Genomic DNA, 18,206 nt, shown 5'->3' on the forward strand with positions numbered 1-18,206 from the left:
TGTTCGTGGGAGGTGTTAGCTTCGAGAGGCTGTTCATGAGAAAGAAGGCGGCTTAGACTAAAGTTGGCAATGTGACAATCACACCGAAGAATTCATACTACTCTACATTGTGTTATCTTAGTACTAGGTTTTCAGTTAGCATGCCTTGTATACCGTTTAAATTGGAGTATGTCGAATTTCTTTGAGTTCTTTACCTCCTATGCCAATGGAGTTAGCTCAAGTGGCTAGGGAATGTGAGAAAATGAGTTATAACATGGATTAGATCAAGTGTTCGATGCGCTCCAACATAACCAATAAAAGAAAATAGACGTAACGGTAATTCATGGGGAAAAATAAAACCAAAAATCCTCTGGTAGATCCAAGTTGGAGAGCCATTAAAATAAGCCTGAAATTCTATATCATAAATAACTAACGTTTCCTTGGCTAATACCACAACTCATCCAAACTTACATCCGAAATCAAGAGAATGTAAGTTGAAGGGGAATGATATAAATAGCATTGCCAATTCACCAGATAGGCAGAGAGTAGAAAGACTAAGTTCAACGAGAGGCGTCGCTTGATGCATAAAGGACTCGGACTCTTCAATAGATTCCAGGAATGACCCTGTAGGACACCTTCTGACAATATAGTTTCCAATATTTCCCGTACCTGCAAGAAGAAAGTCGTCAAAATCTCATTCAAAATTATATAAAATGCTCAAAACCATTTCATAATTTGATGGCTTTTTCAAAAAAAAATTCTTCAAATGATATCTCTTCGTCGAACTGTCAGCTAAATTTGTATGTAACAGGAATCTGTATCTGCTTACTTGGACCGACATCGATCGTCATCCCTTTTGGCTCGGTCAAGTAGAAGGATGGTAAGAAACACCACGTAGAAGTAAGGTAGAAACTGCAGGAGAAAAAGATAATAATAAATTCAGCAAGATGTTCTCCACAACATCCAAGTATCAAGTACCCCGTCCCAACAAACACAAAGAAAACAACAGAACACTAAACATAAATGGTTACATGATTGAAAAGAGCTGGAACAGTCCAGAAAAAGGCAGCTGATATTTCTGGCACATAATGGAAATGACGAGATAAACCCCACCTGCAGGAAGAGCAAATAACCTCAGCAATAACTTTAGCTCAAAGTGCCAGCTTATCTTTTAAATTATAACATATGCACGAATTAGACTACGCTATGTGCAGAGGAAGAGAAGTGGACCAACAAAAGCATCACTCAACTAACTCTCCATGTGCAACAAAAAGCACTGACACAAAAACTCAGTTATATGTGCATGCACAATTTCATATTTACCAGAGACTAAAGTACTCACCATCCTGAGGTTAAAAGAAGGCTTGTCTTTGTTTCCCCAGATGTGGTAGTGTATGAAGCGACAATCTGATATGTACAAATCATTTTTTTTTTTTTTCAGTCAATATATCTCAAACTGTACATATAACGATAATCGCAAGATAATTTTTACAAGACTAAATACCTTTGATGGAGCTTTCCCCCAAACCAAGCATTTTCCATTTGTTCTGCGAAATTCTTGCCTTTGCCTGTCGCAATCATAGTTGATGTATATGCAAAGAATCCCGGCCACCAAAATAAAAAGTGCTAGCTGGAACATGAGGTTGGAGGTTGTCAGATATGAGACCAATGATCACAGAAACAAATAAGGAAGAAAAGAATAAACGAATCAGCTAAGAAATGTCATTCATTGTGGAAAAACCAGCCTTTACAGGGATTTAAATTTGTAATACCTACATAAAATTCCTGTAGTTTATGGGTAAAATCCAATTCTTTCAAATTGCCAAAACTACAGCCTGACTTTCACTAGCTAAAGTTTTAATTATTTTCTTTCTTTTCTTTTTATTTTTCCAGAGCATTTTTTTCCCTTTTTGGCACTGAATCTTATTTTCCAATAAGAAGATAATCTTCTCCGACCTGAAAAATACCTTGTCCCATATAAAGACAAGATCTTATCCCAATTTTCGTGCATGCTGCAATGAGACCAAATGTAAAGATTTTCAATTCTTTGAAGTCATACGTCAAGAACATCTCATAGTATTCATTCAAACAACCTAACCAGTAACCAAAGACTAAAGGTTAACTTAATTCTGTTTTTCTCCATGCTCATTGAGACATGCCAACTTTTAGTAGCAGAAGCTTAGATAATAACCATCAATCATGCATAATGAACCCCACATATAGAGAAAATGTGCATGACCAAGACATAAGCCTTTAAAATAGGGAAATCACAAGTTGACAAACTTACAACACACCTTCATATGATTGTTAACTTTTAATAAATTGGGCAAACTACATATGCGGATGAAATTATACCTGAGTTCCAAGATTTACAGGATGATTGACCAGGTACATGCCAGGAGAAGTATAAATAGATGGAACCCAGACCAAGCAACCCCAGCAAATATAAAAGCCCGCTGCCAGAGACAAAAGTACAATGAACCATAGTCAGATGAAGCACGAACTGAACCAAGTAAAGGATGAGAAAAAATTGATTGAATAAGAAACATTATTGTGGATCAATCTACAGGGGTAAGAATGAATATGAAGATGGTCAACATGAAATTCTCGGAGTTGTTAAGGATGCAGTATAAAATTTGCCCACAGAGTACCATAACAAACTTGGTAAATACAAAGCCCATCATAATAGAATATCAATGCAATCAGCCCCCAAAAGACCGCAAAATTCATTTTGTTTATAAAAAAAAACCTTCAAATATTAAGGCAAATATTGGCATCACATCTGATGGTTGCTCTTGGACATGCCAACAGCAAACAATGGAGAAAAAGTAAAAGGTAGAGCATATGTGAACCTCGATCATGCGCAATATCCATTGTATTCCAGTATCCAGCCTCCCACCAAAAGAACTTTGTCACATAAACCAGCATCAATATAGTATTTACAAGCATTGAATCAGCTACTGTCCCATTAACTTCATACTGGTAAAAGAAGAAGAAAAATGTCAAATGTTAGAAAAACTATGGTTGGAAAAAAATGTTAAAAAGGTGAACACATTTAATCTTCTTCATAATCCTTCCATCCTGTAGGTTTTTCTTCCTTGGTGAAATTAGGGCAAAAATTCACGTTCCATCAATTAATGTAATGGAAATGTAAATGTGGACGGCTTTGAAAATGTTAACTACCATAAGGGTAACTAGTAAGTTTATTGAAAATCGACCCATAGTGACTAAAGTGAAATATTGGACCTCAACGACAAGGACAAAAAGAAATATCAGAGAAGAATCATTTACCTGCTTTATGCAATAGGTCACAGCAAGAACTGCCCAAGACATCATCCCAAATCTGCAGTTTGTGAAAACTTTGATATCAAAGTTTTTACCAATTCGAGGATACAGCTCCATTCCCTTAAAAAATGAAAAGGGAACACTAATTTCTTACATGAGACCATATCCAAAAATAAAAAGATTACTTTCATTAAAAAAATAAAAATAAAAATCTCGTACAATAATAATTCTATTTATAGGCAGCTATGAAGTATAATGTATGGATGGAGTCCATTAATTTTCTTTTCGCCTTGACCGAATTTTTTTTTTCTTGCAGGATACTTGAATTTATAAAATGAAAGAAAAGGTGCAAGGAAATACAGACAAGAAGTCCATCAAACTAGTCAACTACGAAAGAGTAACAAAAAATAGCATACAACACAATAATCCCTGTCTAATCAGGATGAATTATATCAAAAGGGCTACCAGGTGCTCCAGTAATTCAGTATGCCAAAACGTACTTTTCACCTTGACTGAGTCTAATTTAAATAGTATTGCATCAGACATCAAATACTAGAGCATGACCGTAACATTTCCATAAATTCTCTTGTGACAAAGTTATTCTTCGGATACAGTCCATTAAGAACCTGATTGAAAACGAAGTTTATAAATTCTTTTGTGCATTTCCAACTGCTTGTAACCAAAGAAAAGCAGGGGTCTGTTGCTCAGATAGATTAAAGATAACACAGTTATTGATGCTATTGGCTTGTCAAGAAACATTTTTACATGGTTTATTTTAGTATGAGTTAAAGGATATAACACATATTTTGAAAAACTAAGTCAGAAGGCAGAGTCACAAATGTGCAACTTAGCATAATTAATAAATAATAGAGCAAAGCACATACTGAATCTGTACGTTTTAGGGGTATATATTCAGTTAGACCTAAAAGATCTGTCCATCCTTAAAATTTGAGTTGCTACTGTTTACCACTGGCAAGGAACTGAATTGATGAAACAGAAAAAATGACACTTACCCAGTAGAAATCAATTATTGCATTCCCAGAAGACCCAGAATCGGTGGATGATGGTGCCAAGTGACCCTGAACACACAAAGAATTTGTGTCAAGAGAAATAACTAAAATTCAGAGGAACTTATATTTCGGTGTAATTACAAAACCCTCACTTTTATGTACAGGAGAATACAGAAAATGAAGCTTCCGAAAATGAGTGCTGAAAAAATTTCTCCCAAATGATCATAAACAATTGTAGGGTTGAATATCCCAAACCTGAAATTTAACATAGAAAAAGGCATCAAATGCACTAGAAAACAGTTTGGTGCTTGGCAGATAGGACAACAAATAACAAACTTTTATGGGGGAAGGGGGCTTAATAATACATAGACAACCATTGTGGCCAATGCGTCAATAACTCAGTATTTCCCACCAAGAAACCCAAAAAAGACTATCAATGCCTTTCTAGGTATACGAATTCAAGGATGCACAGCATTATATAAAAGGAGACACTATGAATTGATGGAAAAAGAGTGTACCACCAAAGGCCGAGGTAGGTAGCCAATGTTACAAAATATGCTGCCATACCATTTGCCTGCACAATGCACATCCTATATTAATACATACATAACCATATTTAACAAATAGCAGGAAAAATGGCAAAAACATGACCCAATGCAAGTCCAGATGCAGAATTTTTTTTTTACAGTTTTGAAAATCTACTGACTTGGAGAAGGCAGGTTGTAAAACATTCAAGACATATAACTTGAGTTTGCATCAGATAAAGATTTGGAACCCTGTGTTTACATAATCACTTTGGCAATAGAGTTTTCACATAAAGAAACCGAGTATCCAGCACCTTGTAGACAGGTCGATTCCCTGTTGGAGAAATTGGGCCCTCAACCCTTTTTCCAGGTAAAAGCAGCTGGAGTGCAGCTTCGAAAGCACCATAGCAGGCAATAATTTTCCAGGCAGTGGCAGTAGGTATTGGCCATAATTCAATGAAACCCTGCAGACCATGCTGCTTTAAGTAATCCCAAGTTTGGGAAATAGAGCCATCAGCATGTACCATCGTATACCATCTGCATTAAGTATCAGATTCTGATCTCAACCACTCATAATTATCATAAATTATATCTATAACATGTAGCAGTAATTGTTGTATACAGTGATTAATTGATAAGGTGTTCCAGGGCACCATACAGGTGAATGTAGTATTTAGCAGTTGGAATCAGCTCACTTTTGACAATATTCAGCTAAGCATCACTTCTCTTAACTCAGATTAAGACATTATAAGCTTTCCGTGGCTGATTTCAGCTATAGTCTATCTGGGTGATTATAGCAATCACAATCAATTTGGTTTTATCAATTAAGTATCCCTTTTCTCTATTAAACAAAAAACAAAAAACAAAAAATAAATAAACAAAAGACAAAGGAATTTTCAGAATTTCAATTTAATAAATGCAGTTTGTTATAACTCCAAAATATGCCTTGGCTACTTTGATTCTCTTTATGATTACTTGTTACTTCTTATCCTACCAAATCATCTCTTCAAAAGCCACAAAAAACACACAAACGACTCAAGCTTTTTAACATCCATAAATCTGATTTGGATTTTCTTAAACTCGGGTTAGCTGTACTAATGTTGAGTTATATACTGCGTCCCAAGTAATCAAAATCAAATACTTAAAAATTTCTATTGGGATTCTCTGCCTGCCTCTTTTCATCAACGAAACAGAGCAATATAAAAACGAAGGAACAAAAAGATATTAAATTACAAATGAATCTATTTGAGATATAAACATCAAATATAATCTCAGGGCCTTGTATAATATAAAATGTAAAAATCTTATATGATTTAAAATCTGCGAGTATTCAAAGCTTGGAAAAAAGATGAAAGAAACTGAACATGTCCCTGCACCAGTTCGAGCTCTAATTCATCTTGCTTTGCATTCTTTCGAAACAATTTTCCCATAAAATTAATATTTTCTATAGAAACAAACAAGAAAACTAAAAACACGATGAGATTTGGATTCAATGACCCTACTTCTCCACCAAACCAAAGAAATAACGATAACCCATTATTTCCTATAATCATTATTCCTCAAGAATACGTATTTTCACATAAGCAAACATAAAATTCATTTCTTAGAGAAAGAAACAAAAAATGAAACAAAACAGATTGACATAGAACTCACAGTAGAATTACAAATGGAGGGCAAAGACAAAGCAGTGATAACATGGAAGCATATGTCACCAATGGTGAATGTACGGTATTCGTCTCCCCCATTCTCTCAGATCTCTCTATGAGTCTGAGAGTGTAGACTGATTTTCTCTCTGCCTCTGAAGAACTCTGGTTTTTTTTTTTTTTTTTGGGAAAGGTTTTTTTAATCTAAGCGTTGACAGACCAGTGAAGAGGACCTCGTACCGTAGCATCACAAGTCTATGGTGTTTTGTTTCATTTCCAATTATGCCCCTAGTGGTGGGCCAACATGCGATCTAAGTTTGCAAAACTTGGGCAGTTCAATCTGAATCCAACCCAACCCAACTCAACCCAACATGAGTTATTAAGAGCAACTCCATCCATTTGCTTTTACATGCGTGAGAAATTACTATTTATTCGTGAATAGTTCTGCTACAAGAACCTTAGTTGTGGTGTTTCCACCAATTGCAATATAACTATTCACATGAGATATGAAGAGAGAAATTTGTATAGAGTTTCGATATGGGAAGTGAAAACTACAATTAAGTACTTATTAAAAAAAAATTCTGAAATTCTTTGTATTTTTTTTAGATTTTTTAAAATTTTTTTGTTGCTGACGTCATCGATGACGTCAAAAAACTGGGGCTGGACCTAAGGCAGATCTTGCCTAAGGGCCAGTCAAGGTTCATGGGCTCCATATCTTGCCAGGGCAAGACAGGCCCGTTGGAAATGAATTTTTGGTGCTGCCCCCCCCTCCCCAGCCTCGGGCTTAGGCTCGTGGGTGGAATGGCTCTAATGGGCAGCGTAGGAGTTCAAATTGAGTTCAAAAAATTTCATGTGTTTGTGGTGAACAGTGTTCTAATTGACAAATGGTACAAAAACGTTTCTGCAATTTGGGGTATTTTTTTCTCCAATTTCTCCGACTATTATTTATTGAAAAATCTAAAACAAGAGATCGAAACTCTTTGGGAGAAACAATATATTATATTAACAAAAAAAAAAAAAAAAAATACTCGGGGTTAAGTTGATCAAATTGTTAGAGCAAGGTTACATCAATCTCAAGTCCCTAAACTCACTATTAGATATTTGGATTTGAGGGTCTCCTAATTGCTGAGCAATTTTCATTTCCACTACACATCCCAACAATTTGTTCAAGTTAGGCACTTGATAAAGAATGTTTTGATGGCAAAGGAGGATACTTCAAAGTTGTAGTGTAGGTACCTTCGAGAATTGTGGTTGTAAATGTCACGTATTGATGTGGTATACTTTTATACTTTTTGATTAAATGGTAGAATTTTATTTAAACAAATAATGAAACAATACATCGACTTCTAACCAGTAGAGGAGTCATATTTGTACCCTCATTAAAATCTTACTTTTAAAAACTCCAAGAGAGAAAAATTTGGTCAAGAAAAAAGAGTACCACGATTCCTCTCATAAAGACAAATACAAAAGAACTAGGCATTTTCACAAATTGTCCCCAACCAAGATGGAGCCACATCCTTCCACACAAATTGAATCCCTTCTTTTATAAATGATATTGATTTTGTGGTGACAACTAAAATAGATAAATGGTATTAATTTGGTGGTGGTGGTAACCATTTCCTCATCACCAACTATTGAGATTTGAATCTCGCCTATTATAATTTCAATTTGGGGCATTTTTACAACATTTTTAGATGTTTGAGAATTGTACATGTGTAACCAACTTCATATAGAAAACTAGATTTTATTATATATTTAGACTTTCATGTCTTTTTTTATAATACTATTAATTAATAATAAATTACATAATACAACAACTAATTTAAAATATATATACTAACATTTGGTTTCCTCCAACATTTTAGTCAGACATCTAAAAGAGAATGAAAAACTTTGCACTTTGCATAAAAACTCTATTTTTAGTACCATAAAATTTTATAAATAACGAACATAATAACAATACAATTGTGTGTGCCATACATACATATATATATATACACACACACGAATGAAATGAACATTAGAATCATTTAGAAACACTGTAGTGAAAATTTTGTGACTATAAAAATGATGAATGTGTGCATATAAATAACTAATTATAAAAAAAACAAAAAAAATAAAAAAAAACAAAACAGGCATCTGTTTGTCTAGTGCCCCTTGGGCCTGTTTGTAAGCTTTAGCATATGGGCTCTATCGTCACAGAAACGGAATTATAAGACCCAACAAAATGAAAGGTATGAAAAACATTGACAACTTAGATTTTATTGTAAATGTAGAGACTTAACGGAAATCCAAATTCAACTTCGGAACCAATCCATAGGAATCGAACATTGAGCGAGCCAATTACAGCAATAACGGTAAAAATTATTATTAAAAAAATATTGACCGCAGCCCAAAGTACAGAACCAAAACCATGTAAGAAAATGGAAGCAGCTTACCAAATTGGCATGTAAACATATACCCCAACAGGGAATGAGCAGCTGGACAGCATGCCTATGACCGTTAGGTTTATACCTAAGATTCAAACAGAAAAACTCCCGGGAAAGTGAGATTGCCTCAGAGGGCATGTCCTGATGCAACACTAATTTTACATACTTCCAAGGCCAACAAAGAGAGAACATTATTTTGTATTTTGTGAAAAGAAAAAATATTTCAATGGAGGAGGATGATGGGAAAAAAGTTTATGCTTCTCCAACATCGTCTCCTCCAACACCTCCCTCACCCCTCCCCATCAGTGTAGGACCTGGCAACCAAAAGTACATATTTTCAGCGTCTCCGTCCCCCTCGCCGCCTTTCTCTCCACCTCCGTCGAGCCACACGTCAGCTGAGAACCTCCCTCTTCTGCATCACGATCAGAAGTTCTCTAGCCCTCCACTGCCATCTTCAGCATTCTCCTTGGATTATCGGCGGCCCCCTGAGGATTTGGATTCCAGGAACTCATGCCTTGCAGACTTGTAAGTGCCTTCTATATCTCTTTGCCAATGTAGATAGCAATAGGGGAAACTAGTTCTTAGTCAAAATGACCAGGATTTTGATGAAAAATCATCAACACATTTTGCTTACCATATTCATATTGGATGAAACAATAGTATTAACTAATCACAACATCTAGCTTTGCATTACAATTTATGTTGATGATGGACTTTCAGTGGGCAGATATCTGTATTCAAATTGTGCTCTTTAAGTCATTGATTTTTCACATTCTGGGCATGATTTATATTTTCATGAGCAATTGTCAAATTCTGTCGACTCTATGCAGAGGAGCTTGATAGGGGCTTTTGACTGGTAGGTTTTTTACTTTTTCCCCCCTTTTAATTTGAGAATCGATTCATGGTTACCACATTGATTCCTTTCTTTGATCCAAAGCCTAGACCTAGACCTATACCCACCAGTCAAAGTTGAGGAAACCCAGAACACAAACGAGAATCCTTCAAAACCAACCAAAACAGACACTCTAAATTGTACAAGGCTTTAAATGAGTCCTAAAACCCACAGAAGAAAACCTACCCATGAATTGACTGGTAGTTAGGCATGCAATGCTATGTCAACTTGTATTTGCTTTGCTGTCCAAATGTTATAAAAAGTCAACCCCCTTCAACTGTTCAACAAAATTAATCATATAATTTAAGTTCTTCTTCCAAATTATCTCTCTCTCTCTCTCTCTCTCTCTCTCTCTCTCTCTCTCTCTCTATAGTTTGACTAATTCTATCTCTTTCTGCAAACAGGTTAAAGTGGTTTATAGAAAAATGCTGCAACTGTGGTTCTAAGTCTTCCTAGTCTTCTTCTTACAAATACAGAACAGATATGAAAAAAGAAAGCGGGAGCAGTCAAAGTGTGAAATCGCTTGCTCTGGTTTTGCCTCCAATTGATTTGCCAGAGATTTAAAGCTGCAAGTTGATCCCTTCTAAGTTCTAACATGCGTTCTAACTCATGTAACCAGCCATCAATCATCAGATGCGTTTTTTTCACCCTCAACTAGTTGAAGAGGAGGCCTGCAGCAAAAGTGAATGAGTGATATTTGTAACAAATAACATTCTTTGCACATTCACATTGTCTCATAAAAAAAAATAAAAAAAATCAGAGAGATTCTTGGTCACTTGGTTTGCTATTATTTACTTATATATGCAGCAATAATTCAGGCACTTACTATATTGTTTCTGCAAAATCATCTCAGACAGATCATGAACAGCTAGACAGCTCACAATACAGTACATATACATAACCAGTGCCTGAAGAACCAAAAAATAAATGAAATATACAAAAAAAGCCGGCCCATATACAGAGGAACACACAAAAAGAAACATTAAAAAAGAGAGAGAGAGAATATAATATGATACAGGCAGATACACGTTATTTTAAAAACAATGATATTTTTTGTGGCCCTTTTTTATTGATTTCAATTTATTTATTTATTTATTTTTAAGTACAAGTGATAATATAAGTTATAAAAGCACTTCCACCCACAAGGGTTAAGTCTAAGGCAAGGGTAAGCAAGGGTTACTACTATTTACGTGAATAGTGTCATTTTTATCGTTTGTGTTCCACCCATGAGAGCTAAGTCTAAGGCAAGTCTAAGTCAAATACTATTCATATGAGATATGAGGAGATGAATTTGTATATAGTTTTTGGTGTGAGAAGTAAAGAATATGTCTAGGTATTTATTTAAAAAATTCTGGAATTTTTGGTTTTTTTCCTTTTTTTTTTTTTTTGGGTTCTGACGTCATAATGACGTCAGCATTGCATCAATTTGCCCTAGCAACAGCTCGGGCTGAATTTGCCCGTAGGCTTGCCTGGGCTCGTGGGACCCAGCTCTTGCCAAGGTTGGCCCTTGCGCGCTGGAGCTGCCTTTTGCCCGGTTTTGAAGCAAGGGTGGACTTGCTCTAAAGGGAGGGGTGTTTCTCACACACTACCATAGTGCTATAGAGGTTTGAACATGCAAATCAAGGTCCTTTTCCACCGGGCTAGACTCTCGTTGATATTGATTTTAGTTTCAAGTGGATCTTAAAATTGTGTTTTTTAAGACACTTCAAATTAGTTCAAGAGTAACAGTCTAACTAGGATTTTTATCGCAAAACGTCCATAACGTTTGTGAAGCTATTAGATTGCATCCTTAATTTTTTTTTTTTGTATCACTCATGGTCTCTAACGTAAGTATAGATGCTATTAAATAGTCTATCTATAAAAAAAAACTGTTAAATCTAAGGATATAATCGTCAAATCAATCCAAAATTATAATATATATATATATATATTATTTCCTTCCTCCCGTCCTTCTCTCTTTTTGTTTTTTATCTCTCTCTTCTTCTTCTGTCTCCAATTCTCTCTTTTTCTTCCTCTGGCCGATTCTTCTTCCTCTTTTATATTTCTCTTTTTCTTCCTCTGTTTATCTGTTTATCTGTTTTTCTTCTTCTTCTTTCTCTCTGCCAGATTCCTTATCCCTGAGACAAGCCCTCCTCAAAAGACTGGTCCTTGAGCTGAGCAAAGTGGCAGCCACATGAAGAGGAGTGACCTGAGCATGGCCTCTCCTCCTTGCCAAGCTGAGAGAGTGCTTCAAAACTGAAGCAGCCTCCGCTGTGAGGGTCTGCTGAACAGCACAAGCTCCTGAGCTCATCACTTCTCTTAGTTTGTGACAACTTATCTTCAGATCCAGAATACCACTTAGTTTCTTTTTCCCTTCTCTTATAATCCCCCTCTTCCTCAACACCACCCCCACCAACTATTAACCTGAGAAGAAGAAGCTAAGGAAAAAAAATGGAACTGTGGAAGGCTTCAAACTACTATCACACACCACCAGCTCAAGGTAGAGAGAGAGAGAGAGAGAGAGAGAGAGAGAGTATTCCAGTGTCTCAGCAAAAGAAAGGTGCTGATAAGAAGAAGAAAAGCAAGACAGAAAGAAGAAGAAGAAAAACAGAAGAACAGAGAAAGAAAAAGAGAGAGAATTGGAGACAGAAGAAGAAGAGAGATAAAAAACAAAAAGAGAGAAAAAGACGGGAGGAAGGAAATAATATATATATATATTTTATAATTTCGGATTGATTTGACGATTATATCTTTGAATTTAACAGTTTTTTTTAGATGAACTATTTAAGAGCACTTATATTATCGTTATGGACTATGAATAATATAAAAAAACTTTAAGAATGCAATATGATAGTTCGCAAATGTGAGGAACTTTTGTGATAAAAAGCCATTAAAATATTGCAAAACAAAAACCTTTTTAACAAAGACTTGGCCTTGAATTAGTGGCACCAAGTTCTTTATCCTAACAACAATTTATTATTATTATTTCCTTCAAAATAATGTGATTTCAATATAAAATTGATCAGCTCATATCATAATCATTGTTGTATTTTTGGACATATTTTTTACGTATCCAATTTATAAACTTGTCATTTATATTGTCTATACTTTTGGCTGACTTTTTGGCTGAATATAGAATAAAATATTCAAATTATACACTCAGGTATTTTATACATATTTTGTTTTGGTAGTACAGATTTTATCCATATTTTTTGTTTGTTATGATTTTGTATTTATTTAGTATTCAAAATCTATTTATCTTTTGATGTTTGCATGATTTCTCATTTCTTTTGCCTGCAATAACACCATCTGTCTGTTTTCAAGGCCTGCATTTAAAATTAAATTTAAAATACAAAAACAAATACAAAAAAATCCCAACTTTTGTCGATCACCCTCGGTCCCTTCAAAGTCCACCGTATCACTTCAATTCATAAGAACCCTAGAATTCGATTCTCAAATTGTTCATCCAATTGATGCCTGCATTGTTTCAGTGCCATGCCGATCTTCCTGTATTGCTAAATTGCAGGTCAGCCCCTTAATTGATCTAAAAAAGATTCAATCTTTGCTCGAAATTTACTAGTTTGTTGATTAAATTCCGAAACTTTCGATGTGATTTTTGTACTTTGTTCATCACATTTTTGGATTTTGATTTGCATAAAATATATTTATTGCATTCGCTGGTTTTTTTTTTTTGGGGGGAAGAAATGAAGCTTCTTTGTATGGACAGTTGTATAATTAGGGAACTTGAAAGCTGGAGTTGAAGTTGATGCTCTCTACAGATTAGTAAAGTTGGAAATTTTTGCAAATTTTACATAATTGTCATGGCCAAACTGAGAAAGGGATTATCTCTTTAAGAAATTCAAAGCAAAGAGCGTATTTTTATCATAAGCTGGTAATTAGACTCATGTTACATGTTAGGCTGGTTGCAAGAGTTTGTATCCTACCTATGAACGTAATCAATATCAATTGTTTGCTATGCTTCTGTTTAGAGACATATTCATTTTTTCCTAAGAACTTCTGTTTGTTCTTGATTGATACTTGGTATCTTCATCCTTAGCCTTCTACTATCGAATCATCAAAATTTCTGCAGATGTTTTGATACATGAATGTTGATTGGAGTAGAGGTCGGGTGTTGAACTTGAAAGACCATATAGTTTATACTTGTCCATATGGATGTTTTATGGAAAGTTCTTAGAGCAGTTTAGAATGTTAGATTATTATTTTTAGTACTGGAATTGATTTTAATTTCCATATCTAACAAGTAACAACACCTTGACATGTAATGCAGGTTTTGGTTCCTAACTGGTGTACTTTTTGTCTATTTTATAGGTTTCCATGTTCCGATTGAAATGGTCTGTAGGAGCTACAGCACTGGAAATGACGTTTTCTTTGTATTCCTGACTCAACATTCTTCGCAATGCAATTAGTATCAAATGATAGTCGCAAGGAAGATATTACAGAATGTGAGCCCATCTTATGTCAGTCGGACATTTCACAGAGACCCACAGAATCTTCATCCTCATGTGAAATTACAGCTGTGCAAGGTGATTTTGCTGCTAATGATGAAGAGTCACAAAATCTGGATGTCGATGAAAATTCGAAGTTGGTGAATCCCGAGCACCCACAATGCCGTATTTGCCTTGATACTGAAGAAGGTTCTTCTTATATTTCCTGGCATTTCTTTGTGTATCTTTGGTTTCACTGTCACCATTAGTTTTTAGAGAAAGGTTTAGATGATGTGGATACGCATGTAACAGTTAACCGTAGTTCAGTACCTTTTCAATCTATCTTTATAGGTGGCCAGCAATTCAAATATGTTAGGGTGCGTGCTTATTTATTTTTCAGGGGAAGACTTAATTGCTCCATGCCATTGCAGAGGTACTCAGAAGTATGTCCATAGATCATGTCTTGATAATTGGAGGTCAACAAAGGTGAAGATTTCTTTCTTCATCGCTGACCCTTCCTCCTGACCTGCAGATGAATTTTTTTTTCTTCAGAATTTTTCTTTTAGAATAATGGAATTGTAGATAATCGTGTAGGCACTTAAAGCAGTCAAATAAATGCAATTGTATCTATTCTTTAAATATTATTTTTCTGTCATGGAGGCTTGGTACCAATTAGAGATATTTGGTTATATACCCATTCTTAGCGCTAAAACTTTAAATAAACCCGACACCATTTAATTTCTATAAACGAATCCCCAAAAAACCCCAAAAATGAAAGCTAGCCCTATTGAATTTAATTTTGATTATTAAATTACTTTGATGCCCTATTGAGTGTTTTGGGCTTTTTTATGAGGTTTTGGAGTTGGGTTTGTTTTAAGAAATCAATGGCAGTTTTGTAATTTAAAAGAAGTTAAAAGCCTTTTTGTTATGTTGTAAATGAGCTTTGGGGGTGTTTCTAAAGTCCATTTCATATAGGGTTTTTTTATAATTTGGGCTCCTATATTGGGTATAATAGTGAATCTCCCTATTAATTATCCCTATCCTTCATTTCTTCAGGAGGGCTTTGCTTTTGCTCATTGTACAGAATGCAGGGCAGTGTTCATATTACGAGCAAATGTCCCTCCCGACCGCTGGTGGTTGAGATTGAAATTCCAGTTCCTTGTTGCTAGAGACCATGCATTTATTTTCATTATCGTGCAGCTGGTATGTTTACAAACAATTTATATTGTTCATATCATTTTATCAACAGGTAGTTTTCCCAACAAAAAAAGGGTGCTTTTCCCTAAGTTTCATTTAACTTTGCATGGCCTACCGAAGAACTAGTTAGTAACAGAAGACATTTGTATGGTGCTGTTATATTTTAAACTGGGGTTATAGAAGGGTACTGTTAGAATTGATTCTAATTGTTTTTAAATTTTCCCATTTTTGGTGACTCTGAACATTACTGTTAGGTTTTCCAGTTAGTTCTATTTTATCAAGTTCTATCAAGTAACAAACTTCTATAGAAGAAGATGTAAGACTTCCTTAGTTCTGACAGTCTTAAACTTTTAAGAATATTTGCTTTTATCAGATTGTGGCATTCTTGGGATTGATGGTATACAAATTTTATGGAGATGAACTAAGGGAGATGTTTGGTTATGAGGAGCACCCATATGGGTTTTACACTATGGCTGGTATGTAACTTCTGGCTGCCCTCTGAACTCCCTATAATATATGTTATTTCTTTGTGTAAGACATCCCCCGACACATAAACCCAGATGATCATCATTTGCAGAGTTTCTGATTGAGCTGTGCACTTAAGTTGAAGCACAGAAAATAATTCCATTTCTTGCGAAGGGGTTGTCTCTCATAAAACCCTTTAGCTACCCCAAAAGAAAGAAAGAAAAAGAGAGTTTTTACCTACTTTAATATGATTACACTAATTGCAATCTAATAGTATCTATTATTTTGTCGCAGTTTTAGCTATTGTTTTGGTGGGGTTGCTTTACGGCTTCTTCATAGCCATAATATGTGGACAGAGAATCAATGAACGGCATTACCATGTTCTTGCCAAACAAGAATTAACAAAGGTTTGTTAACTGCTACTTTGAGCTTACTTTTGAACTTTAAACTATTCCTAATGAAACTTACTGGCATTCCGGACTAACAGTTATATTCTAAGTTATGAACCTTCTTTTTTTCAGGTTGTTTTAATTAAGTTTTTTTGTTCAAAAGAAATAGCAACGTATCGTATGCTTTACATGTAATATGATTCTTCATAGACATAATGTGTGGAACAGAGCTGTATTTAAATTATTCCAACTGAATTAACTGGTACCTTTGTGCATTTTGGACTCAAGTTTCCTTGATCATTTGTTGGAAATCTTTGCTCTATATTCATCTTTCTATTGGCACTTCTGAACAAGTTTTACCAAGACTACCAAAAGAAATTTGTATTACTAGTGTATTTCATGTGGTATGCTGTATTATCATCTTTTCTGTTGCCTTTCTGGATAGCATGATTTGTAAACTAAGTCTAATAGTTCTTTTGAAGCATTTAACTCTTATCATATATTTTCAACTGATGGATCAAGAAATTTTATGATGCCAGGAATATGTTGTAGAAGACCGAGAAAATAATAAGAATGCCCCCGAGTTAGACCCCAGTCATGTGACAGAGCTTAGAATGTTGGGCCTTTATTAGCTGGAAGTATTCGTTCTGCAGATTGTCTCGTCCTGTAAGCAATTTTTACATTCTGTAACTACCTTTCGTATTATCTTTTTTCCTTTTTAAAGCTTTGCTTTCTCCTACTTTCTCTCTCCATGTAACCTGCCACTTAGATCAGGGATATATTCCTCTCTCTATATTCTAATTGTTTTTGTGTTTTTATCTTTTTGCCTGGGTTTATCTTCTGCACTTAAGTGCATGTGCCTATTTGTTTGTATTTACCAGTGTTTAAAAATGGCGCTTTATGAAGAAAAACTAAAATCTCCAGGTTTCGTTATCTTTGCACTAATTTACTTCTTGTTTCAGCCTTGATAACTCTCAGTTGTATGTTTGTTCCTTTGCATGCTCTTGTAACAGAGAATGGGACTTCAAGTATTTGATGGATGCATTTTCCGAATATATTCTTGACAATTTGTGTCTTTATAGTCTCTCAATTTTCACTTGTATTCTCTTCAGGTTTTCCTGTGCTTTGTAATATTTCCCAGTGAGAGTGGAAAGCTACATTTTCCTGTCAGATTCTTATATTAGCCAAACACCACCTTCTGCGCTCCTGCATCTTGTGGCGGCACTTCTTTACGCATCCTTAAGGGCACTACAGTTTCCCATATATTTTCTTCCGGGTCCTGCTTTCCTATGGCTGTGTCATTTATATGCGGCATCTGGAGTTTTAACTCAGCAATGAACTTGAAAAACAGTCGTTTCTCCTCACCAGGTATATGGAACTGATCAACGAGCATTGTCTGTGCTGTCTAACTGAACAGCAATAACAAGAGTGGTTTGTCTTCACAAAGTAGTATACCTGTATGTTCATTTATAAGTACAAATAAAATACTTACAATTTCTACAGAGCAGAAAACCACTGTTTATATGTTTTCTGCATCAAGTGTGCATCTCTTTCTCATTCTTTGTTTTTTGTTTTTGGGAGGGGGTAGAGAGATTTCAAGAATACGGTATTAATTGTATCAAGATCTTGTTCTTCCTGTTTGGACAATGTTGTAATTCAATTCCCAGTGTTATATAAAATTCTTTTCTCTTTGCACTTTGTAACTTTTACCTGGGGAAGAGGTTAATGTTGCCCCTTTTTTCCATTTTCTTCTGGCCACGGGAAGAAAGACACAAAGTTGGCCGAACTAGACTTATTTCAATGAGACCATAAGCTGTTATTCTCTTATTTTAAAAGATCCATCAGCAGTTATTCTCTTTCAAATACAAATCAAAATTTTGAAGCATGAGAGAGAGAGAGAGAGAGAGAGAGAGAGAGAGAGAGAGAGAGAGAGAGTTATTTAATGAGACCATAAGCTGTTATTCTCTTA

At 35.1% G+C, this 18,206-nt stretch overlaps 3 protein-coding genes across 4 annotated transcripts; 2 read left to right on the forward strand and 1 right to left on the reverse strand.

Annotated features, from left to right (window-relative positions):
• Positions 1–374: 374 nt before the first annotated feature.
• DWF5 (Ergosterol biosynthesis ERG4/ERG24 family) lies at positions 375–6,688 on the reverse strand. Its single transcript, XM_008229758.3, has 13 exons — positions 6,452–6,688; positions 5,113–5,335; positions 4,793–4,848; positions 4,427–4,529; positions 4,278–4,343; positions 3,271–3,384; positions 2,832–2,958; positions 2,335–2,435; positions 1,484–1,609; positions 1,322–1,386; positions 1,011–1,092; positions 809–891; positions 375–648 (listed from the first exon to the last, which is right to left on the reverse strand). The coding sequence occupies exons 1-13, from the start codon at positions 6,541–6,543 to the stop codon at positions 582–584; spliced, it is 1,305 nt and encodes a 434-aa protein (XP_008227980.2). The 5' UTR covers positions 6,544–6,688; the 3' UTR covers positions 375–581.
• A 2,325-nt stretch (positions 6,689–9,013) lies between these two features.
• On the forward strand, positions 9,014–10,537 carry LOC103327427 (uncharacterized). Its single transcript, XM_008229757.3, has 2 exons — positions 9,014–9,395; positions 10,167–10,537. Exons 1-2 carry the CDS (start codon positions 9,097–9,099, stop codon positions 10,216–10,218), a joined length of 351 nt encoding a protein of 116 aa, XP_008227979.2. The 5' UTR covers positions 9,014–9,096; the 3' UTR covers positions 10,219–10,537.
• Positions 10,538–12,946: 2,409 nt separating this feature from the next.
• Positions 12,947–17,932, forward strand: LOC103327426 (RING/FYVE/PHD zinc finger superfamily protein). Of its 2 annotated transcripts, XM_008229756.2 has the most exons (8): positions 12,952–13,267; positions 14,071–14,396; positions 14,587–14,672; positions 15,243–15,389; positions 15,757–15,859; positions 16,143–16,255; positions 16,777–16,903; positions 17,350–17,932. In XM_008229756.2, the coding sequence occupies exons 2-7, from the start codon at positions 14,159–14,161 to the stop codon at positions 16,867–16,869; spliced, it is 780 nt and encodes a 259-aa protein (XP_008227978.2). In that variant the 5' UTR covers positions 12,952–13,267; positions 14,071–14,158; the 3' UTR covers positions 16,870–16,903; positions 17,350–17,932. The 2 variants fall into 2 exon arrangements, with proteins under 2 accessions (XP_088906111.1, XP_008227978.2); XM_089049985.1 differs by lacking the exon at positions 15,243–15,389 and having other exon boundaries at positions 12,947–13,267.
• Positions 17,933–18,206: the final 274 nt, after the last annotated feature.

Source organism: Prunus mume, linkage group LG4 (assembly GCF_029339155.1).
Source record: "Prunus mume cultivar Tortuosa linkage group LG4, ASM2933915v1, whole genome shotgun sequence".
NCBI lineage: Eukaryota > Viridiplantae > Streptophyta > Magnoliopsida > Rosales > Rosaceae > Prunus > Prunus mume.